The sequence below is a fragment of the Myotis lucifugus genome, unplaced genomic scaffold (genome assembly GCF_000147115.1).
Source record: "Myotis lucifugus unplaced genomic scaffold, Myoluc2.0 scaffold_37, whole genome shotgun sequence".
NCBI classification, from domain to species: Eukaryota; Metazoa; Chordata; class Mammalia; order Chiroptera; family Vespertilionidae; genus Myotis; species Myotis lucifugus.
In genome coordinates this window covers 20,762-43,984 of record NW_005871085.1, presented here as the reverse complement: position 1 = coordinate 43,984, position 23,223 = coordinate 20,762, and the positions used below count along the sequence as shown (strand labels likewise).

The 23,223-nt window shown below is 52.0% G+C and overlaps 2 protein-coding genes across 6 annotated transcripts in view; both read left to right on the top strand.

The window, feature by feature from the left end:
- The first annotated feature begins 3 nt into the window (after positions 1-3).
- On the top strand, positions 4-19,834 carry IPO13 (importin 13). Of its 5 annotated transcripts, none has more exons than XM_023752680.1 (21): positions 144-887; positions 2,611-3,347; positions 8,391-8,531; positions 8,631-8,772; positions 8,879-9,045; positions 9,255-9,375; positions 9,462-9,609; positions 9,995-10,176; positions 10,259-10,285; positions 10,456-10,590; positions 10,795-10,938; positions 12,287-12,367; positions 12,498-12,683; positions 13,157-13,294; positions 13,487-13,583; positions 16,452-16,504; positions 18,708-18,774; positions 18,862-18,920; positions 19,027-19,116; positions 19,393-19,574; positions 19,668-19,834. In XM_023752680.1, exons 1-21 carry the CDS (start codon positions 804-806, stop codon positions 19,762-19,764), a joined length of 3,078 nt encoding a protein of 1,025 aa, XP_023608448.1. In that variant the 5' UTR covers positions 144-803; the 3' UTR covers positions 19,765-19,834. The 5 variants fall into 5 exon arrangements, with proteins under 5 accessions (XP_006087261.1, XP_023608449.1, XP_023608448.1 ...); XM_023752679.1 differs by having other exon boundaries at positions 2,566-3,347; XM_006087199.3 differs by lacking the exon at positions 12,498-12,683 and having other exon boundaries at positions 4-887.
- A 2,442-nt stretch (positions 19,835-22,276) lies between these two features.
- DPH2 (DPH2 homolog) overlaps positions 22,277-23,223 on the top strand; it is a 3,121-nt gene continuing 2,174 nt past the window's right edge. Inside the window, 2 exon segments of the mRNA XM_023752678.1 lie at positions 22,277-22,522; positions 22,801-22,913. Coding sequence (XP_023608446.1) covers positions 22,428-22,522; positions 22,801-22,913 — 208 coding nt within the window. The 5' untranslated portion in view covers positions 22,277-22,427.

The following is a 23,223-nucleotide window of genomic DNA, read 5'->3' as shown; positions in this document are numbered from 1 at the left end:
CGCAGTTCCGCTGGGTCGAGCCGGGCGGTGCGGGCCGGCCGGGTCAGGCAGGCGCGGTGGTGGGTCGGCGCCTGAGTCGGCGGTGCCGGGAACAGGCGCTCGGGGCAGCCGCGCCTCGCTGAGGTCCCCGCCCCGTCCCGGCCGGGCCGGCTAGCCTGTCAGTCACTGGGGCGGAGGCAGCGGCGGTAGCGGGGCCGGAGCCGGGCGGTGAGAAGAGTGAGGGCCAGGCCCAGCGGAGGGGATCTGCCACCGCCCCTCAGCATTACGGACTCTTCGCCCCAGAGTGTCGATGCTGCACCCCCGCGCTTCGTTGGAACGCCTTCCGTAACCCGCCAAGGGCTCTCTCTCTCCTGTGACCTCCCACCCCAGTGACCTCCTCGTAGGACCCGGGAGCGCACTCCGACGAGGGTGTTGTGGGTACAGGCCATCGACCCTGTGACCTCTCACGGGCTGGGGCTCGGTTTCCCCCGCAGGCCTCCCTCCCCTATGACTTCCTCCTCGTAGATTCTGGAAGCAGAGCCGTGACCTACCCCTGGGACCCCCGCCTGAGAACTCCTCCCTGAGGGCTCCCCCTCGGCACCCCGCTCAGTGGATCTCCTCCTAAGACCACCCCTTTTGGTTTCTGGCCAGCCCCCCACCCCCAGTCGAGGTGGGGAGGCCTCGGCAGCCATGCCCACCCTGGGTCCCCTGTCACCACACCGCTCCCTGGGCCCTCAAGCCGGGGTCTAGCCAGAGGGCCGACAGCCAAGGGGCTGGGGCAGGAGTCAGGTCCGGGTCCCCCTCCCTGCTGGGGAGGAGCCGAGATGGACCGGCGGGAGGAGCAGCCGGGGGCTGCCGGGGCTGCAGCGGCACCAGCCGTGGACTTCACCGTGGAGAACGTGGAGAAGGTATGAGGGCCCCGGGGCGGGCACTCCGGTGACAGAGCAGAAGTTCTGGGCACCGACGCGAAGGCCAGAGCCCAGACCTGGGCTGGGTGCCCGCTGGGCTGGTGCCCCCAGGACACCTGGCATTTGCTGTCTCCGGGCAGTCAGGACAGCAGTGTTACAGTGTCGTAAGGGGCTGTATGTGGCTTTCTGCAGACATGGGTCCTCTGTGGAGAGATCCTCCGGGGTCTTGATGGCTTAGACCTGCAGCCAGGTTGGCTCTTATCCAGCTCCAGTGCAATGGGAACCCAGGAACCCAGGAGACCTGCGGCTCAGTCCCCAGGAACCATGCCGATGCTGAGCCATCCTGGACCCTCTTTGTTGAGCCAGGGGCTCAGAAAATAATCGGGGACTCAAACAGTCTGGGTTATGTTTTCAGTCTCTCTTGGAGAAGGGTCCTTCCTTGATTGGACGAAGGCGGGCAGGAGCCTGGCTGGCCCCCTTTGTTTTGCGCTGGGTCCCAGGGGCCTGGTTCTGCTGGCAGCCTCGGGGTTCTTTTCTACCCACCTGCCCATCGAGCTTCCTGCCAGCACCCTCCCAGACTGCCCAGTCCATCTCTTTTGGACACTGCTTCTCTGGTTCTCTTCTGGGTTCTCCCACAGAGGCCTGGAATGCAGAATGACCTCCTCCACCCCCCAGGATTAATGGGGAGGTAGGGTCGCCTTGATGGGGAATGAGGAATAGCTGCAGATACTCATTTGTTACTCTTGAGCCCTGTTTGCCGTACCCAATGGTGAGGATGCATCCCCTTGGCTTCTGTTCTCTGCCTCCTGGAGCAGCCAAACAGCAACAGTGGCTATAAGTGGCTGTCAGAGGGACAGTAGGGCTAAGCCTACTTGGATGGAGACTGCTGAAGCCGTCAGAGGCCTGGTCTCACTCTTCCACCCCATGGGGCTGGGCAGTGTTGGCATGGTGGTGCACTGTTCCGTGTGCTACCAGGGAGATAAACCTCTATTTTCTTGCTGTGTGAAGTCCCAATGGAATGGGGACCCTGGGGATTCAGCTAGTTGAGAATTCCAGGCTAGGCACTTGCCAGGGCAGCAGGCTAGGACTTCTCTGGACCAGTTCTTTGGATCTTCCAGGCGCTCTATGAGGGCTTTTCTCATCCCCTTCTCCACTTTGCTTCTGCACAAGGGCTGCCTGGCAAAGTCTTAGTCCTTCTCAGATTTCACACTGGCTTTGGTGCCAGCATCTGGAGTGACCTAGGGATGATCCTGGGGGAGCTAAATGGAGCTTTTGGAGTTGATTGGAACAGCTGTGCCTGGGAGGGTCAGGGCCCCTCAGGCTGTTTCATGTTCTTCTCAGGCTTAGCTTCATCCCTGTGGAGCCATTCCTTCCACCTGGGCCTTGCCCTTTACCTCACATGCCTCCCCTTTGATGAGCTCAGCCTCCTCTTTGTGTGTGTGTGTGTGTGTGTGCTATCCTGTGGAGGTTCACTCTTTGAATCCATAATGTTTTGCTATAAGGAGAAGAGGATATAGTAGAGCATCAAGAAAGTCCAGGTTCTCAAAATATCGGCAGGACCCTGGGCCCAGGAAACTGCAGAGCCCTGAGCTCTCCCTTTCTGCTCAGCGCCCCCCAGTCAGAAAGAGAGAGCGGTATTGCGGGACCAAATCACACCCTGTTTTCTGGGCTCTGGCAGGATCCAGAGTGGCCAGCACCTGCTCAATCCTGTGCTGTCCCGCAGGCGCTGCACCAGCTCTACTATGACCCCAACATTGAGAACAAGAACCTGGCTCAGAAGTGGCTGATGCAGGCCCAGGTCTCCCCACAGGCCTGGCACTTCAGCTGGCAGTTACTACAGCCTGACAAGGTGCCTGAGATCCAGTACTTTGGGGCCAGTGCCCTGCACATCAAGATCTCTCGCTACTGGAGTGACATCCCCACTGACCAGTATGAAAGTCTAAAGGCGCAGCTCTTCACTCAAATCACTCGCTTTGCCAGTGGTTCCAAGATTGTGCTGACTCGGCTGTGTGTGGCGCTGGCCTCGTTAGCTCTCAGCATGATGCCTGACGCTTGGCCATGTGCTGTGGCAGACATGGTACGACTCTTCCAGGCTGAGGACTCACCGGTGGATGGCCAGGGTCGCTGCCTGGCTCTGCTGGAGCTGCTGACAGTGCTGCCTGAGGAATTTCAGACCAGCCGCCTGCCCCAGTATCGCAAAGGCCTGGTGCGGGCCAGCCTGGCCGTGGAGTGTGGGGCTGTCTTCCCATTGCTGGAGCAGCTGCTGCAGCAGCCCAGCTCACCCAGCTGTGTGCGTCAGAAGGTACTCAAGTGCTTTTCCAGCTGGGTGCAGCTGGAGGTGCCGTTGCAGGACTGTGAGGCTCTCATTCAGGCCGCCTTCGCTGCTCTGCAGGACTCGGAGCTCTTCGACAGCAGTGTGGAGGCCATTGTCAATGCCATCTCACAGCCTGATGCCCAGAGGTGAGCTGGTCCCCGCCTTCCCAGAGTGGGGCAGTCTGCTTGGCCATCCATGCATCCATCCATCCATCTGTTCAGTAAACACTATTTGAGTGCCTACTGCATGCATGGTCCTATGCTGGAGATACAGCAAGGAACCAATCAAGACATGGTTCCTGTCCCATGGTTCAAAGAGGGAGACAGACAGACACTAGACAATTAACCATCCAATGAATTATTCAGTTAAAATAGTTGACTCTTTTTTTTCTCTCAGCCAAGTTCTGGCTGTTCTGCCCCTGACCGTATTGCAAATCTATTTTTTCCATTTCCACTGCCACCACTCTAGTTCAAGCTGTCATTACCTCTCCCCAGGTTATTGTAGAGCTTTCTCGCTAACCCCCTGGTTTTTACTCTTGTACCCTTCCTTCATTGTCCACCCAGCAGCCAGAGTGATCTTTTGAAAATGAGTATGCAATATTTCCTTTCTGCTCAGAACCCTTCTGTGGCTTCTTACTGCTCATAGGGTAAAGTTCAGGATCCTTAATTTGATTCACAGAGATGCTGCACAATATGACATCTCTAGTCTCACCTCATGCCAATCTCCTTGCTTTCTTCACTCTCACAGTCCTTTCAATTCCTTGCATGTCCCGTGCTCCTTCCAGGCTCTGAACCATCACATGTACTTGACACATCACTTCTGTCTCAGCTTAAACTTCACGTCCTTCATGATTTTTAAGACTAAGTTTGGTGTTTTCTATTATTTTATCTCAGAGCTCCCAGTGTTTTTCCTTCTTAGTCCATAACGTGGTTTCATTATAAATTAATGTGTGTCTCCCCATTAGTCTCTCAGCTCTGTGAGGAAGGCACTCTGTCATTTTATTTGGTCATATTGTGCCTGCAGCACTTGGTAGCATTCAATATTTTTTGAACAGATGAAAAGTAGGAGCTGCCAAAGTGACAAGGGGTGGAAGAGGTTGGGGGAGTAGGGAATGTTGCAAGCTTCAGAAACAACAGCAGGTGCAAAGACCTGTGTCGGACACACCATGCACATTCAAGGACTCAGAAGAAAATGAGAGTAGTAAGGTGTTCAGCAAACATTTGTTGAGCACCTGTTTGTGTATTGGGCCCTGTAGTGAGGGCTAGGAGCATAAAGATAAATGAGTTGATTTTTGCAAGTCAGGAGCTCATAACCTAGTAGATACATGAATGGGCAAGTATAGTCAACGTGATGAATACTCTAATGGAGAGAGCAGAGGGGCTGTAAGAACCAAGTCTGTGGGTTGTGAAGGGCTGCCCAGAAAAGGTGACAACTGAGCTATTCTTTGAAGGCTATGTAAGAGTTAGTCAGATGGAGGTGATGGATATGGCGAGGACATTTCAGACAGATGAAGGGTATGATTAGACAGCAGGGTTTAAGGGCCAGTTATAGGAGATCTGGGCCCAGATCATGTAGGACCTTATCAGCCTTAATCTTGTCAGTTTAAGATTTCAGTTTCCATCCTGAAGATGATGTAAAGATATGAAAGGATTTTAAGCAGAGAAAATGGCATGATGAGATTTTTGGAATAAGGTGAATTGGCCGGGGGAAGACTGGAGGCCTGACACTAACATTTCAGAGATGGGACTTTGGGAACCCGTGGCAGAATTGGAGGGGAAAATAACACTGAACGAGACAGCATAGGGGAGTGGTTAATGGCACTAGCCTTGGCATTTCATCACATCTGAGCTTGAATCCCAGATGGTCCATCTACTAGATCTGAGACCTTGAGTAAACCTGTTTCTTCATTAGTAAAATGTCTGTGATCATACTGACCTCACAGAGTTTTAATGATTTAACTAGAATAATGTACACAGGGCCTGTCCCTGGTATTCTGTAAACAATATTTTGTTATGAGGATTAAATAAGAGGAGGTCTGTGAAAGGTCTAGCATGGTTCCCGTGTACTCCAGAAACGGCATTTGCTAGTATTTAGTATCATTGTTGCATTAGCAGTTACTATGATGCCTTTCCCCTGGTTTCCTACGTTTTCAACTTAAGGTGGGTAGCAAGTCTCAGGTCAAGGCCTTCCTTGTCAGCCAGAGCTCAAGTGCTGGCTGGGCTCAGACAGTTGGGTCAGGGGAGTTGGCCAGGGCCAGTGCCTGGGTGATGTGGGATGTCCTTGGATACACCCAGGTTTACCCGCCCAGCCAGTCTCTAGGGCTTTGGCAGGTAATTGATGCCTCTTCTTCTATGAACCAATGAGCAAGCAAGAAGCCAGTGAGAAAGCACACAGCCTCCTAAGTGCCTATTGGCTGCAGTTCCCTTTGTTGCTTAGCAACTCTTCCCCTTTTCAGCTCTGCTCCTGGATCTGTAATTGCAGGTCTGGGCTGAGCTCAGTGTGAGTGGCAGCTAAGGAGTCCCAGCAGCCCTGCCCCAGCAGCTCCAGCTAACCAACTGCAATCAGCCCACTTGAACCCAGTCTCAGCCATGGCACTAAAGACATCCTCTCTTATCTCCCTCCCCAAACTTTAGGGGCTTTGGGTGTGCTTTCCTGTCTACTCACAAGTCTCAGGCACAGGTACCCAAGGGTAAGAAATCTATGCAAGAGTTTCCCCAGTGGGTGGGCTGCACCCAGCTTGGAGTTCGAGTTTGGACCTTGCTGTATTGTAGTCATGGTTTCTTAGCTTTGGCTTGAGAAAGTCACCTTCAGTGGTTTTGACTTCTGGGTCATCCAGCCACCGCCTTACCCAGGTTTCCTGACATCAGCCCTCCCCTTGACTAAGCTTGTACTTGTACCCTTTTCCCTCTCCTCCACAACTGCTGCTGCTTGCCTGACTCTCCTTTGAAATGCGCCCCCCCCCAATATGTTTTTAATTCTGGAAAAGCTTTTCATTGGTGACTGGGGGAGGAGAGAAGGTGAATTAGGCTCTTGGAAGCCCCCATCAGTTAGGACTCGAGATATGGGCTGAGATCCGTATAGATCCTTTGGGGAAATTCAGGTTGGACCCTGAAAGAGATGCAGACCTACAACAGTATAAGGGCCTTTCTCAACCTGGAACCTATCTCTAACTTGCTATATGACCTTGAGTAATACTCTGAGTCCTTCTGGGCTATATTGTCCTCGATTTATCTTATTATAAGGCTCAGATAAGAGAAATTAAGAAAATTCATTGAGGACCTATTGTATACAAGAATTTTGGCAGGTGTGAGCAGCTTTGGAGGGCAGTGGGAGTGCTATGGGGGCAGGGCACTACCTCCTGCCCCCATCTCAGCAGCTGGGAACTTGGGGATCTTGGCCTTGGCCCTGCCCCTGCTCTTTGTGCCAGATCTGGCCTGAAGGTGCCCATTGTCTGGTGGTACAGCCTGTGTCAGGGTCATGAGACTGAAGCTATCCCAGCTGTCTCTAGGCAGCGCCCTCTGGGGCTGTCTCTGGTCTGAGATATCCTGGTATGAACGTCTTATCTCACCAAAACGGGGGTGTGGAGAAGACCAACATATTGGACTGCTTGCCTCTGTCCACATTTTACCCCTAAAGTTATTAGGTTACTTACCTAACAACCTGCTTGGGGCAAGTCCATGTTGAACTCCTGGGCACGCAGTTTCTCCCCATCTCCTCTCCATAGATTGCTATGGTGACGGCATGATTGACAGCAGAGGAGTCCCAAGCATCTGAGTCCCCAATGAGAGTGTCACTCACTTCCTCTGTTTAATCTGGTCTCCACAGAGCAGGCTACTGGGGAGGAGACCAGTGGGAGGGAGCTAGCCTTCTCTCAGTCTCTTTTGTGTACTGTGCTTCCTCTGCCCCTCCTTTAGGGGTCATTGTGCTTCTGGGCTCTGACCTGGACGTCTTCTCTCATTCAACACTTTCTTCCTGAGCAGTTCTCATCTACTCCTGTAACTCCAATTACCAGCTCTTCTCTGATGACTCTAACATCTATGTCTCTTGCTCTAACCTCTCTGTTGAGTTTCATGTTTTTATATCCAACTCTCTGGACACTTCTACTTGCATATCTCATCAGGTACCTCTGATTCAACATGCCTAACACTGAACTTACTGCCCTCAGCCTCCCATTAAATTTGGTACTGTCCCTCTCCACCCACCCCTCCAGGACTATAGTCCTACTGTCCACCTGGTTGTTTAGTCAGTAACCTGAGGGTTTTCCCTGACTCTTTCCCATCTTCACATCCAGTTAATCATCAAGTCCTGTTCATTTTGCCCTAGCTCTCTCTGAGTTCATCATCTGCTTTCCCTTCTTACTGCTACCAGATTACATAGGAGTTAGGGTTTGGTAGGGGGTGAAGTGGAAGGTGGGGATTGATGCTCGTAGGAGCTGTTGCTGCCTTTTAAAGTCTTTAATATGGTTCCTGTTAACTCTTCTATCTCCCATCCTGTTCAGTCTCCCCGAACAGTATCTGTGTTCGTTTCCTAGACCTACCGTCATAAAGTACCACACACTGGGTAAATAACAGAAATTTACTGTCTCGCACTTGTAGAGGCTAGAGGTCTGAAATCAAGGTATCAGCTCCCTCTGACACCTATAGGAGATTCCTTCCTTGCCTCCTCCTAGCTTCTGGTGGTTTGCTGGCAACCTTTGGTGTTCCTTGGCATGAGCTGTATAACTCCCATCTCTGCCTTTGTTATCACATGTCATTCTCCCTGTAGGCCTCAGTCTTCACATGGATGTCTTCTTATAAGGACACCAGTCGTATTAGGAGCCCCCCTACTCTGTGACCTTATCTGCATTGACCCTATTTCCAAATAAGATTACATTCTGAGGTACTAGAGGGTAAGACTTATCCAATCTCCCCCAAAGTCTTAATGCATTCCAGCATCAATTCTAATAGGAAGATACAATTCAACCCATAATACTGACCTTATACTTCCTTTCCAGAGTTTTCCTGGAGGTCTCTGACCTAAGCTTCTTCCCAACATGGGCAGCTGCCATGTAGGCCCTGATCTCTCTTTTGCTTTGGATTTGATGTGAGGAGGGGGACTTTAATGGAAAACTGGGCGAATGTACCCTTCTTTCAAATCTGGTGAGGGATGGGCAGACAGCTCTGATGCGTCTCCTCCCCTCGTGCCTCCAGGTATGTGAACACACTCCTGAAACTCATCCCACTGGTGCTGGGACTGCAGGAGCAACTGCGACAGGCAGTGCAGAATGGGGACATGGAGACCTCCCATGGCATCTGTCGCATTGCTGTGGCCCTTGGCGAGAACCACTCTCGGTGAGGAGTGGAGCAGCTGGGGGTGGGATAGCAGGGCACTGTAAGGAGGGGAGGTTATGGCGCCTTCTTGAGTGACCTTCTATATCTCCTTCCTCCAAGGGCCTTGCTTGACCAAGTGGAGCACTGGCAGAGCTTCCTGGCCCTTGTCAACATGATCATGTTCTGCACGGGTATCCCTGGCCACTATCCTGTCAATGAGACCACCAGCTCCCTGACACTCACCTTCTGGTATACACTGCAGGTGTGTCTATGTGACCTCCAGTAGGAGGGGGCCATGATGGAAGAAGGTGGCTAATGGGCTTCTGTGGCTGCTGGTGAGGTGGCTAATACTCTTCCCTGGCTCTCAGGATGACATTCTGTCCTTTGAGGCAGAGAAGCAGGCTGTGTACCAGCAAGTGTACAGGCCAGTCTACTTCCAGCTGGTGGATGTGCTTCTGCACAAGGCCCAGTTCCCTTCTGATGAGGAATATGGATTCTGGTCCTCAGATGAGAAGGAGCAGTTCCGAATTTACAGGTGATGGTAGCAGGTCAATCCTAGCTCTAAGTGGAGTCCTGAAATAATGAAGGCAATGAGGGGAGGGGCCCAAGCACAGGCTCCCTGAATCCTGGGGCTCCTTTCTCTATTTTCTAGGCACTTTTACATGGTTGTGAGGTTACCAGGGTGGGTTCCTGGGCTTGGGGGCAAGATCCAGGCTGTGTACAAGGTCTTCATCTGCTTCTCAGGGTGGACATCTCAGACACGCTCATGTATGTTTATGAAATGCTGGGGGCCGAGCTGCTCAGCAACCTCTATGACAAGCTGGGCCGTCTGCTCACCAGCTCAGAGGAGCCCTACTCCTGGCAGGTACCCCTCAAGCCTGATTCCCTCAGCCCTCCCAGATCTGTCACACCCTGCTCTTCGGCCAAGCCAGTGGCACCCTCTTTCCCCAGCACACAGAAGCCCTGCTCTATGGCTTCCAATCCATCGCAGAGACCATTGATGTCAACTATTCTGATGTGGTGCCTGGGCTCATTGGCCTCATCCCACGGATCAGCATCAGCAACGTGCAGCTGGCGGATACCGTCATGTTCACCATTGGTGAGACCTGGTACACACCCATGAGCACATTCTAGAGCCATAGGCACCCATCCCCTGCTACAGCCAGCCTCCTGGGTCCCATCCACAATGAGAGATACACATGGCCACACACACAGTTGGTGTTGCAGCCAACTAACTGTCCTGGCACATCTAAGGGTCCTTCCTAGTGAGTGTACTGAGCTGCAATTCAGTGAGGCTAGTCCTGCTTCTCAGCTTTAAGGATCATGTTTGATCATGTGCATGCATATTTGCCCATTCAGTCCTCTGAATGAACAGTGCTCTGTACTGGGGCTGCAACTTGACCCTGCCCGGCAGCTCTGCCTGCCTCACAGGGACATGGTCAGCCTCAACTATCCTCTCCTCTCTCTCTCCCTTCTTCCTCCAGGAGCTCTGTCTGAATGGCTGGCTGACCACCCCGTCATGATCAACAGCGTTCTTCCCCTTGTACTGCACGCCCTAGGCAATCCTGAGCTCTCTGTCTCTTCTGTGTCCACCCTCAAAAAGATCTGCCGAGAATGCAAGTATGACCTGCCACCCTATGCTGCCAACATCGTGGCCGTCTCCCAGGTATGCAGGGGCCCTGGGAGGAACTGGGCCTCAGGCACACTCTGCACTGCTCTGATAGAGTATTTCTTCTTTTTATCCCTAGGATGTACTGATGAAACAGATCCACAAGGTGAGCTCAAAAGTTTCTAGGGGGCTCCCTGGGGATATTGCAGGAACCCACAGAAATCCTGTCTTCTGCCTTGTTCTTTACTCTCTGTTCTTGGAAGCTTTCCAGTTGGTTCATTCTCCCATCCACAACCAGATGTGTTCAGGACTGACCCTCCATGTTCTGTCCCACAGACAAGTCAGTGCATGTGGCTGATGCAGGCATTGGGCTTCCTGCTGTCAGCCCTGCAGGTGGAGGAGATCCTTAAGAACCTGCACTCGCTCATCTCGCCCTATATCCAGCAGCTGGAGAAGCTGGCAGAGGAGATAGTGAGTGAGAGCTGGGGTGTGTGTGTGTGTGTGTGTGTGTGTGTGTGTGTGTGTGGCCAGGGAGGAGCAGGGGTGGGATTCTGGGGCTACCCTTTGTGTGGACTGTGCTGCTGAGGGATAGGGTTGGAGCTGGCAGTCAGGGCTGGGGCCAGGGGGCCAAGCTGGGACTGGAAGATCCAGAACTTGGTTCTCTTCTCCCCATAGCCTAATCCCTCCAACAAGCTGGCCATTGTCCACATCTTGGGGCTTCTCTCCAACCTCTTCACCACGCTGGATGTCAGTCATCATGAGGATGATCATGAAGGCTCTGAGCTCCGGAAGCTGCCAGTGCCACAGGGACCCAACCCCGTGGGTGATGTTGTCATTGCCATTGCCCCCACCTCCCAACCCTGTGGGAATGTCATTGTCACCTCCAATTCTATGGGTAATATTGTCATTGTCCCCTGTGGCATGATGCATTTGGTCCTGTGAACCATCTTATTGCCTCCCACTCTCTGGGGGGTGATGTCATTATCTCACCCTGTGGGTGGTGTCTTTGTCCCCAGCCCAACTAGGATGATGTCATTGTGGTTCCCCCACCCCATAAGGGACACTGACATTATCTTTCAACCCCTAAGTGATGTAATTATGGGCCCCTGTTTAACCCCTAATTCCAGGGCCTTTCTACTTCAGCATTCACTGTTCCCTGTGGGCACCAAGGATGCTTACGGTACATGCTCTGCATGTAATAGTTTTTACCTTCGAGTTGCTCCCAATCTAGAGGAAATACATGTAAACAGATTGTCACAAAGCGGTGTGATAAATGCTGTGGTAAGCTCGGGCAGGCACAGGGTGTTGGGTGACCACTATAAGCTATTTGATCTGGGGCAAGCCTAGCTTCCCACTCAAAACTGTGAACATCAGAATATTGGCTTGCTCATCTCATAGAACTGTTGGGTAGCAGATGTGGTCTGAGCAAAAGTACTCTGCATACTGTGAAGTTTTGTACAAATGTGAGGGACTGCTTTGATCATTGTTCCCAGTACCCCCTTTAGTGTGTCTCCTGAAGAGAAGGGAGCCACAGTGTCCTGGCCCCTCTGCTCAACTCCCCACCCTAGTTTCAGTTACCCTTTGGCTCCAGACTAAATCTCTGCCACAGAGCCCCTTCGATGGTAGTCATCATCCTGCCTTCCCTCACCTCCCAGGACCTCATTCTGCTCTCTGCTCCTGCATAAGCTGCCCGTATTATGCATCCCTTGGGCTGTCTACTCTAAGCCTATCTGGGGCAAGCCTGTAGGCTTTTGGCACTAAGAGTTTTACTGAGCAGAAATAGAGAGGAAGTTGCAAAGTTTTAGTAATCTTTTTTTCCCTCTTTCCTCTTATTTTTTTATTTGTCCCATCACCATTTATCCCCTGTATACCTTCCTCACCTCCACCCAATTGATAACCCTTACAATTTAGTAATCTTATGAAGCACTCATAATATCCCTGCTTTACAATTTGAGGCTTCTTCTAAGAGGATCCCTAGAACTCAAATATCCTCTTTCATTCATAGGGCATTGAGCAAACACTCCTGCCAGGGTCCCATGCATTGAGTCTGCAATACGCAGTCTGGGGTAATAGGTTTGAATTTGAACTCCTGGCCTACCTCCTACTACCAGGTCCTTCTCCAGTGGGTGACAGTGGTTGTGGGGGCATCTTCTTCCTGTGTCTGCAGGTGGTAGTGGTGCTGCAGCAGGTCTTCCAGCTTATCCAGAAGGTGCTGAGCAAATGGCTGAATGATGCCCAGGTGGTGGAGGTGAGCCCCAACCCTTGCTCTCTGCCCCATGGTGACTTTTCTCAGAGGTGGAGCAGAAGGAAGGTATTGCTGCCCCACTTAAGCTTGCGATGGTCTTGAGGAAATAAAGGAGGCAAATCCTTTTCCATAGATACAAGGAATCCTCTGGGAAGGCATTCAGAACTTCCCAGTATCACAAGAAATGCTCAACCAAAGGACTGTGATGTGGCTGAGTGACAGTCAGGGATCCACTTTCGCATCAGAGACCTGCCTTTGGTCTCTTTTTAATTCAGGATTTTGTTGCTGTTGCTGCTCCCTGAGAGGAAATAGTGGAGATGTGAGTAGGAAGAGTTACAAAGTTCCATCTGTGCCCCTCTGAAAAGGGCCTTTTTGCCTCCTGCCTTTCAGGGTGAGGGTGAGACTTCCTTACCTTCCTTGGTTCGCAGAGCCAGGCAAGGCTCATAGGTAAGGGCCCCTTCCAGGCCTCCTCTGTGCCAGGCCTCCATTCTGTTCCAGCCTATTGTGACTTGCTGACCAGGGCCCCTTTTCTTTTTCTTTTTTTTTCAATTGAACTATATATGGCATATAACAATGTGTAAATTTAAGGTCTACAACATATTAATTTGATACATTTCTATATTGTAACGTGATAAAATTGCCATTATAGCCATAATTAGCTCCTCTATCATGTCACATAATTCGCATTTCTTTTTAGTAGTTAGAATAATTAAGATCTAGTGTCTTAGCAAATTTGATGATTATAATACAGTATTTTTTTCTCTTTCATGGGCCCCTTTGCTTCCTCCCAAGGCGGTGTGCGCTATTTTCGAGAAGTCTGTTAAGACGCTATTGGATGACTTTGCCCCCATGGTGCCACAGCTGTGTGAGATGCTGGGTCGGATGTACAGCACCATCCCCCAGGCCTCTGCTCTTGACCTCACTCGACAGGTGGGCCTTCTGATTAGGACAACAGTCTTCTGGATTTCATCCTAATTAGAGATCTGTCTAACCAGGATGGGGTAGGTGGGTGGAGTGGGTTGATGGTTGCCCTGCCAGAGGTCCTCACCTGCATTCCAGGGATGCTGACCTATCCTGGTGATGCAGGGCCTCAGCTGACCAGCATTCCTTGCTTTGTTGTAGCTGGTCCACATCTTTGCCCACGAGCCTGCCCACTTTCCCCCAATCGAGGCCCTCTTCCTGCTCGTCACCTCCGTCACACTCACTCTCTTCCAGCAAGGTAGGTCCTGACCAGGGTCTCTGCTGCCGCCGCCACTGCCACTGCCTCTGCTTCCCTGACTGGGGAGCCAAAGCTGCCCATTATGTTCTCCTCTGTCCCCTGAGTTGCACATGGGACTTGATGGGAAACTTATGGGATCGAGCACAACATAATTGTCAACCTTGCAAATAGTTGACACCTTAGATTGAAGTGGATAAGAGAGTGAATGATATCTTCTACTGGCCTGCTGGGCTAAGGGCCAGTCTGGATGATGGGAAAGATGGGGCCAGAAGCTCTGAGGGGCTTGGGTACCAGGCTGGCTCCTTTTCTTTGGGATATAATGAAAAGTAGAAAGAGCATGGGCTTTGAAATCAGGCACACCTAGATTCTAAGCTCATCACCACCAACTAGTTGTGTGACCTTGGGCAAGTCACTTACCTTTGTAGAGCCTTTGTTTCCATATCTGTGAAATGGAGATTTCTTATATTTGATAGGATTATTGTGGGCATTAAGTAGCATCTTTTGGGCCTTTGGCTTGGGGCTTTTACACATAAAGTTTATTCCCTTCCAGGCCAAAAGCCTATGGCTGTGGTCCCACCCCCTGTCCCCATTCACTGGCCCTTAGCCTGAGAGAATTGGCAAAAGGGAGCTCCAAGCTTCCCCTGCTGTCTAACCAGGCTTCTAACTTGGAAATGAAACTCACTGCTCTCCACCAGCCTCATGAATCGTGCCTGGACTCGTGGTTGCAGGATTGAGGCTTACCAAGGGTCTCAGCTGGAGCCAGAGTGCTCTCTGCTTGTGTCCTTGGTGTCTGGTCACATGACACTGGCCTCTGCTGTGGTGGGCTCTGGGTAGGTCCAAAGTGTGGAGAGAGCTGAGCCAGAAGGCCAGATGTGGGTATCCTCAACTCTACTCCTTTCACTCCTCCTGTCTAGTTGGAGACAAGTCTTGGTGGTCCTGCCTCCTGATTATCCCACAGTCTGTCCCCTGCTCCCCACCCTCCATGTCCAAAGTCTCGGTATAGGGTGTCCGGATTACCTCAACAATTTTCTGACTGGTTTTCCTGGCATCTGCCCTTCTCTCCAATCCATTCTGCACCCTGCAGCTGTAATGTTCTTTATAAAACACAAATCTGAGCATTTTCCATCCCTGGCTTAAAACCCTTTCATTGCTCCCCATTGCCCTCATCCCATTCCTACCCACATGGTGTAGCGCCTGCATACCTCTCGCTGTCCTCTCCTGCCATTGTCCCCATGACTCCAGCTGTCCAGCCACACTGACTCTTCCCTTATCATGTCCCATTTGATTCCTGTGCCTTGCTCCCTTTCGGGAGTACCCTAAGCCCTTTACTGGGTGAGCTCTCATTCCTTCACACCTTACCCATGCATCATTCCTCAGAAGCTTCTCTGAATCTAACTTCCTGCTGAAACTGCATCATGTACACACTGTTGATACAGCGCCAATTACACTCAATAATCAGCCTTCACGTCTGTCACTCTCCCTCTCCCTAAACTAAGCCCCTGAAGGACAAGGCTAGGTCTCTTCTCTCTGCATCCCCAGTGTCCAGAATGAGGCCAGCACGGAGCAGGTACCAGACACTGTTAAAGAAAGGAGGGTGAGGGCTCCCTGACCTCAGAATCTTTCTCCTTCACTGTCTGGCCCACGCCAGCAGGGCGACTGTTGAATATCAAACCTATTGTCTGCAGTGTGACCCATGCCTGGGGCACATCAGGCCTCATTTTCCAGGACTTGAGTAACTCGGGGTTCAGATGTGAAAGGGGCGGGCTTTATCAGTGGCCTGGAGAAGGAAACAAGGAAGAGATTATTATCTGCTTTACAGTGGGGAAACCAAGTGTTGGTGGCTTGCGCAAGATCACACAGCTCCTTAGTGGTGTCTCAGGCAGGTGTTCCTGCCGTGTCTGCAACTGAGAGTGGAGTGGCCCTGGCAGGAGCTCCAGGCGCATGCCGTGTCCTTGCCACAGTTATCAGAACTGGAGGCAGAATAGTGTCCAGCATCCTATTTGTTGGGCTTGTTGGTTGTCTTGCGGACAGGATGGTCCCCTCACCTGTATGCTGTCCCAGTTTTGCCCTCCCTTCCTCGGGCTCTGCCCTCCACATTAACTGGGTTCCCTTCTTCATGTGGGCTGGTGGTGGGAGCTGGTCCTCAGCCCTGAGCCTGGCTCTCTGCTGAGTCCTTGTCCATGTGGAGGGGCTTTGCTGGGTGGGACTTTCATTTTTGGCCTCAAGAGGCAGTCTCCTTCCCTAGGCCCTGCCAATGGGTTGCCTGGCCATCCCCACTGCATATTGGGCACTGCCCTCCCCAAGAAGGAGCCCTCTGGTTTAAGTGGACCCAGTAGGTTCCCTTCCTTGGCCAGACCAAGAGCATTAAGGCCATTGAAGTGAGGGGGCACCCGCTCGGGTTCTGTTCCCTGGCCATTTCAGGGCCTTCAGCCAGCCTCCAAAGGAGGTACCAAGAACCAACCAGCTCTGCCCTCCTGTTCGATGGCTAGTGATGGGGAAGCAGCTTAGGGCCACTCCAAACTGCCAGAAACCGAAGCAAGAATTCAGGGGCTGTTTCTTCAGCTCTGTGGAGTCCAGCATTGCTCCAGCACCACAGGACAACTTGGGGGACTGACCTAGAGGAGCGGGGAGTAGGTGGAAGGCCCCTTGGGAGGGAACTGGGGCAGGCCCGTCCTTCACTTTGCCGTCTCTTTCTGTTGGGCTTCTCCCAGTTCATGGTTTTTGTATGTTTTGTTTCTTTATCTTGCTTCCTGCTGCTCATGTGCCCCCACGCTGTCTCCCTGCAGGCTCTCAGTCCCACATAACTATATGAGGTTGAGTTGCTGTTTGTATAATTTTTTCTTAAGTTCCATCTTTATTATATTTTAGGGCCCAGGGATCATCCTGATATTGTTGATTCATTTATGCAACTCCTGGCACAGGTGTGTTTTAGTTTTATTCATTCACGTTCTGTTCTCTCTCTTTCTCTTTCTCTTATGTTGAAATTCAATTTAAGCCTATTTTTAGCTTTCTGTTGACAAATTTTTTTTCTGTTCAGTTGAATAGAGTTTCTTCATCTGTTTCCGTGGAAGTTGACAACCCAACATCCTCCTTTAGTGCCCCTTTGCCTCAGCTAGCTCAGTCTTCTACAGAGACCAGGGAGAGGCTGACCCCGAAGGGAGGCAGTGGGCTGGCCTGGTGGGGGTCGGGAGGGGAGGGGGTGGTCACTGTGCCCAGCAGCTCCTGTGCGGCTGGGGTGCCCAAGCAGTTCAGGGGTAGAACTGAAGTTCAAGGGCCTGGGGTTCATTGTCCCCGTGCTCCTGCCGGGAACTGCCTGCCTCAGGGCCTCCAGCCTCCTCTTGAGAGGTAGGCTCCGAAGGGAGGGGCTGAGATGAATGTGCTTCCGTGGAGCCCAGAGCCCAGAGCCGGGCTGCTGGACAGGTTGTGCTGCTTCTGGGAGGCGGGGTGCTGGCTCCACTGTGAGACTGTGTTAGGTTGTATGTGTGTATAAATGTGTCAGAACTTTGTATGTTTTGAGTTTGGTTTGGTGAGAACAGAAATCATGTAACTGCTGTAAGTAGTGTGTGTATTATGTTGGATTTGTAGTTGACATGTGGATATGTGTGTTGGTGTGTGTTTTATGTTGATGTGTGTTAGGCATTGATGGATTTTGAATGTTGATATGTGTTGGAGGCATGTGCATGTTGGGCTGTGGGAATGTGTATTATGGAGGATAGGTATATATATTGTGGTATCGGTAGGTCTGTATTAGGGTATGTGTGTTTTGGAAAAGATATGTGTTGGGCTGTGGGAACGTGAGGTTAGCATATGGGAGTTCTGTGTGTTAGGGGGCTTCTGCAGGTTGGGGGGGTCCTGTGGGTAAAGGTAAATAATGTGGGGGTTTTATTAATTATTCCACAAATATTTATTGTGTAATACATGCTTGATACTCTGCTAGGTGCTGAGGATATAATGGTGCGCAAAAGCGGCACGGTTCTTACTGTTTTGTAACTTATAGTTTGTTTGGGGGGCAGGGTAAAAGCGTGGGGAATAGGGAGTGTTCTGGGCCTGGATGGATAGGTGTGTGGGTGTCTGTGAGGGTGTATCTTTGTGGGTGAGGGTGTTTGAGTGTGTATTTGTGGATGGATGTGTTGAGAGAGTACACGTGCTGGAAGATTGGTAGATTGAGGGTGTGGGTGTGGAGCTGGTTTGGGGATGTGGCGGTTTGAGTGTGTGAATATGTAGTGAGGGTGCATTGCAAATGTGGGAGAGTGTGTGTGTGTGTAAGGGAAGTGTGTTTGAGGGTGAGTAGGGTGTTTCCATGAGGGTGCGTGTGAGTGAATATGGCAGACTGGAAGGTATGTGAGGGGCTGGAGAGTTAGGGGACTGTGTGTTATGCCTTGGGAGGCTGCTGGGGGACAGCAGCATTTGATGACTGCTGGAGCTGTGCAGAGCATCTCCTGTGACCTGGGGATGTGCCAGTCATGTCCTGGTACCACTTGGGGCGGGCTCTCTGCCCCCTGTACTCCATCCATTTCCCCTCACATGGCAACACGGCTCCTGGGCTGGGTGTGGCTGTGATGGCCCTGGACACAGGGTATCCTGGGTGAAAGGTAGGGCCATGGCTCCAAGGCTCCTACCCTATTTTTCCTCTTTCTGATCTAAAGGGTGTCTGGGGAGTGACAGGACATGGGAGGAGGCTGTTGGACTGTGTTCCACATCCAGTTGCCATTTCTTCTTCCTGCTTCTCTGTTAATAAATACAGGGGGCCTAAACTGCCTCTATGAATCAAGAGAAATCCCTGCTGGTACTTGAGCCTGCAGGAATCTGGCCCTGATGGAGGGGAGAGGGGAAGGTGTTTGCTCAGGGAGTAACTTGGGACCCAAGCTATCTGCCTTACGACCCCCAACCTCTCTCCTATACACTGTGCATTCATGTACACATACATGTACACAGCATTCCTTGGCTGCTCCTCTCCTGGCCTCTGGAACTCTGGGATGGCCTGTGTCCCCAGAGATGGCTGGGTAGTTGGTTTTGACAGCATCTACCTGTGGTGTGTAAAGTTGGGCCCTGGGGTGGCAGGTGAGTGGGGGGGTGGTCTTTGCAGCTGGCTGGGGCTGGGCTTACCAGCTCCACCTCCTGCAGGCTCTGAAGCGGAAGCCAGATTTGTTCCTGTGTGAACGGTTGGATGTCAAAGCTGTGTTCCAGTGTGGTAAGTGGGGCAGTTGGACAAGTGGGCCTGGGGCCCCCTTGGGAGGATCCTTAGGTTCTATCTGATCTGCTTCTGCCTCTCCCACAGCTGTGCTGGCCCTCAAGTTCCCTGAGGCACCTACTGTCAAGGCCTCCTGTGGCTTCTTTGTGAGTCCCATGCTACCCCTGACCCCCCACCACCCCTGGGACCCCAGAGGGTAGGGGTGTGGTATACTGAAGGAGCTGGGCTGACAGGCCTCTTTATCCTCTGCAGACAGAGCTACTGCCTCGATGTGGGGAAGTAGAACCCGTGGGAAAGGTAGTACAGGAGGATGGCCGTATGCTGCTCATAGCAGTGCTGGAGGTGAGATGGAGCAGGGGGGCGCTTGATGTGGGTACGGTAGCCCTTGCTTCTGTGGCAGCTGCCCTTTTGGGAATCTTGAGCCTTTGGTTCCCTAAACTCTCTGATTCTGTTTTTTCCTCATTTAAATGTCTGAAAGTTGTCAGAGTTGGCTCTCAAAAAGCAGCACTCACTTGTCATATGCAGTTTGGCAGAGGAACTGTCTGGGGGAGGGGGGGCATGGCTCAGCCCTCTCTGCAGAAAGGACAGGCCCTGGTACTGAGAACCCGTCTTCCTCAGGCCATTGGGGGCCAAGCCTCCCGCAGCCTCATGGACTGCTTTGCCGACATCCTATTTGCTCTGAACAAACACTGCTTCAGCCTCCTGAGCATGTGGATCAAGGAGGCACTGCAGCCACCTGGTTTTCCCTCTGCCCGCCTCAGCCCTGAACAGAAGGACACCTTCAGCCAGCAGATCCTTCGGTGAGCAGAGCTGGTGGGGCCTGGGCTCAGGTCTGAAAGAGAAGATGAAGTAGTGGTGGATGGTGCTAACCTGGTCTCCCTTCTCTCCTTCAGCGAGCGAGTGAACAAGAGGCGGGTAAAGGAGATGGTGAAGGAGTTCACACTGTTGTGCAGGGGACTACATGGCACAGATTACACAGCCGACTACTGAGGGGCGTTCCCGTCCCACCCACTCCTCACTCCTCCCTATCCCCAAAGAGTAAACCTGGACCCTCACTGCACCATTGTCTCTGCTTCCTTTCTACTGCCACCGCCACCTAACTGGATGACCCAGAAGGCCTGGGATAAGGATGGGAGGATGCTTGGACCCGGGCCTTGATAGGGACTGGTAGAGCCATCCTCTAGCTCCTAGGGTGGAAGAGATACTGCCAGAGCCACTCAGAATGTTGCCATTGCTCTTGGGGTGGGATGGGGATTGCAGTAGTATCAGCACCCTCTCCCCTTTAAATTAGTTCCATGTTCATGAATGCGTACATTTATTTAATCAACAGTGTTGAGTACTGAGTCCCTAGTTCTGCCTTGTTCTGTCTAAACAAAGGCTGATCTAGTCCATACTTACCATGCTAAGCTGGGAGAATGGGACCATGAAGGCTGCATGAAGGAAGTTTTATTTTATTTTTAAGTGTTTTTATTGACGTTTAGAGAGAGAGGAAGGAGAGGGAGAGAGAGAAACATCAATAAGAGAGAAACAGCCGAAAACAGTTTGGCTCAGTGGATAGAGCGTCGGCCTGCGGACTGAAAGGTCCCGGGTTCGATTCCGGTCAAGGGCATGTACGTTGGTTGCAGGCACACCCCCAGTGGGAGATGTGCAGGAGGCAGCTGATCGATGTTTCTCTCTCATCGATGTTTCTAACTCTCTATCCCTCTCCCTTCCTCTCTGTGGGAAATCAATAAAATATATAAAAAAAAATAAGAGAGAAACATCATCGATCATTGATCAGCTGCCTCCTGCATACCTCCTGGGGATCAAGCCCTCAACCTGAGCATGTGCCCTGACCAGGAATTGAACCGTAACCTCTTGTTTCATGGGTCAATGCTCAACCACTGAGCCATGCCTGCTGGGCTATTTCTTTAAAAAAAATTTTTTTTAATTGATTTCAGAAAGGAAGGGAGAGGGAGAGAGAGATAGAAACATCAGTGATCAGAGAGAATCATTGATCAGCTGCCTCCTGCATGCCCCCCACTGGAGATTGGGCCTGCAACCCAGGCATGTGCCCTGACCGTGACCTCCTAGTTCATAGATTGTTGCTCAACCACTCAACCATGCTGGCTGGGCAGGAAGTTTTATTTCTGATATAAATGGGAGGCTTCTGAGGTAGAGGACTTGGGACTTAGGCTGGGTCTAGTTGGGAGGGAAGAATTGGAGAGTGGCTTTGAGTTTCAGGATGGGTTTCTGGTGTGGGGTTATGGAGGCACCCAAACTTGTACATGGTTGGTGAGAGGTATAGAAAGTGGAACTGAGCATGTGTGGGAGGAGGCATTGCAGACCCCAGAGGAAGAGGAAGGCAGGACCCAATGTTGTCTGTATACTGAGTCCCCAACGTGATGGTCAGGGCTTGGTCAGCACCAGGGACAGCTCCTGTCACTTGCTCTCCCTTTGCAGGGTCCCCTTTCTGTCTCCTCAGTCACAGTTACATCTGGGCTGCCTCTCAGGCACCCCAGCCTTCTCCTCAGTGAGATCTGAGAATGGGCCTGGGTTTTCCCCACCCTGTCGTGAACCTGAGTCTCCTTAGAGATGATAGAACTGATTACTTTTATATTCCTTCCCCTGTTCTTTTCCCAACTTTTGCACAAATTCTGTGTCCATTCCTCATCCTCGATCAATCTCTTCCCATGCCAGCCTTTCATGTGCCATCCCCTGAGGCCACTCTGTCCCACTGCCCCTGCTAGAGTCTCACCTTACTCTTGATTTCTCAATTCTCTTCTCCTACTACGTGCTAACCAGTGCTTCTTCCTCCTTTTCTGCCCCTCCCCCATGACCAGTGTAGCACATGAGCTAGGAGAATGAAGTCAAAAGCGCAGCTTCTGAAATCAGACCTAGGTTTGCTAGATTGTGCCACTGACTTGCTGTGTCTTATTAGACAGGTAGTTAGCTTCTTTGAATCTCAGCCTCCTGACCTATAAAATGGGACAATTCTTACTCCAAAGACTGTAAACTCTGAGGATGTATAGTGCCTGATGAACAGTAATACTCAATGTTTGCCTACCTGACCGACTGCGGGTAATAGCAATGCTTTCAGTACATGTGATATGCAAAGGACTACTTGTAAGGTTTTATGTCTAAATTGTTTAGACTCCCAACAATCCTATTAGGAGTATTTTTGCTACAAGCCCCATTCTGCAGATTAGGAGACAGCCATGGAGAAGTTGGAGTTGCTCAAACTGGAGTAATTATTTTCAGGGAATGGGTGTTTCTGAGAGTGGGCGGTGGGCTGAACCAGAAAACTCTCTGCGCCTGGAGAGGAGGGCTAGAGGAACTACAATACCCACAAGGCTCCGCATCTCCCCCCGGAAGTACTTCCGGTTGGCCTTGTGCTGTGAGGCCAATGGGCGGTTTGGTAGGCGACGATTGGAGAGCCGGAGCCGTGCTGGTTTGAGATTGGTAAAATTGCTATCAGCCCCGCCTCGAGACCCGGAAGTAATCTCCGGTTGGGTCACGTGTAGCGAGGAACGGGAGTTTTGGATGCGCGACTAGCTGTTCCACTGCTGGCGGCCTGAGTCCCAAGCTCCCCGCGCTCATCAAAGGACTGTGACCCATTGAGGACGCGGAGGCCGAGGGATCCCCGCTGCTTCCCGCCACCTAAGCTGTACCTCATGGAGTCTACATTCAGCAGCTCCGCCGAGGCGGCGCTGCAGCGGGAGGCGGGGGCCGCCGGGCTGCTCACGCCTCTCTCGGACCTGGACCGAGTGTACGAGCTGCAGCGAGTCGTCGGTTTTGTCCGTGACCTGGGGTGCCAGCGGGTGAGGGCAGGTTGGGGAGGATGGCTCACCTCTCGGATGGGTCGCCCATAGGATGGGGTCTCGGGGTAATTTTGTGCGGATGGGGGGGTGGGGGTGAGGTGAGGTGCTTCTCTGGGACGAGAGGCTTTGAAGGTTGGTTGGGTGGGGACTCCCGGAAGGTTTTCCTTGAAGAGACGACCCTCGGTGGAGGAGAGGCCGTTTCTGACTCCACGATTTATGCTTACAGGTGGCCTTGCAGTTCCCCGACCAACTGCTGGGAGATGCTGGGGTTGTGGCTGCACGACTGGAGGAGACCACAGGGTCGAAAATGTTCATTCTTGGGGACACAGCCTATGGCAGGTGTGACGTTGAGCTTCAGGACGGAGGCCTAGGGACCCAGGGTTTGTGGTGGTTTCCCTCCAGGACAGGGCCTGCCCCTAATGGCTCTGTTTCTCTTTGGTAATGCTCGATGACTGCGCTCCTCTCAGTGACGGTGTCTTTCCATAGCATCGTTTTCTTCACCGACACGGTTCCCGCTGATGACAGGAGCTCTCTGGTGAAACCTTTCTCACCCCTGGTATCTCCCCTGCAGCTGCTGTGTGGATGTGCTGGGTGCGGAGCAAGCTGGAGCTCAGGCCCTTGTGCATTTCGTCCTGGCTGCTTAAGCCCT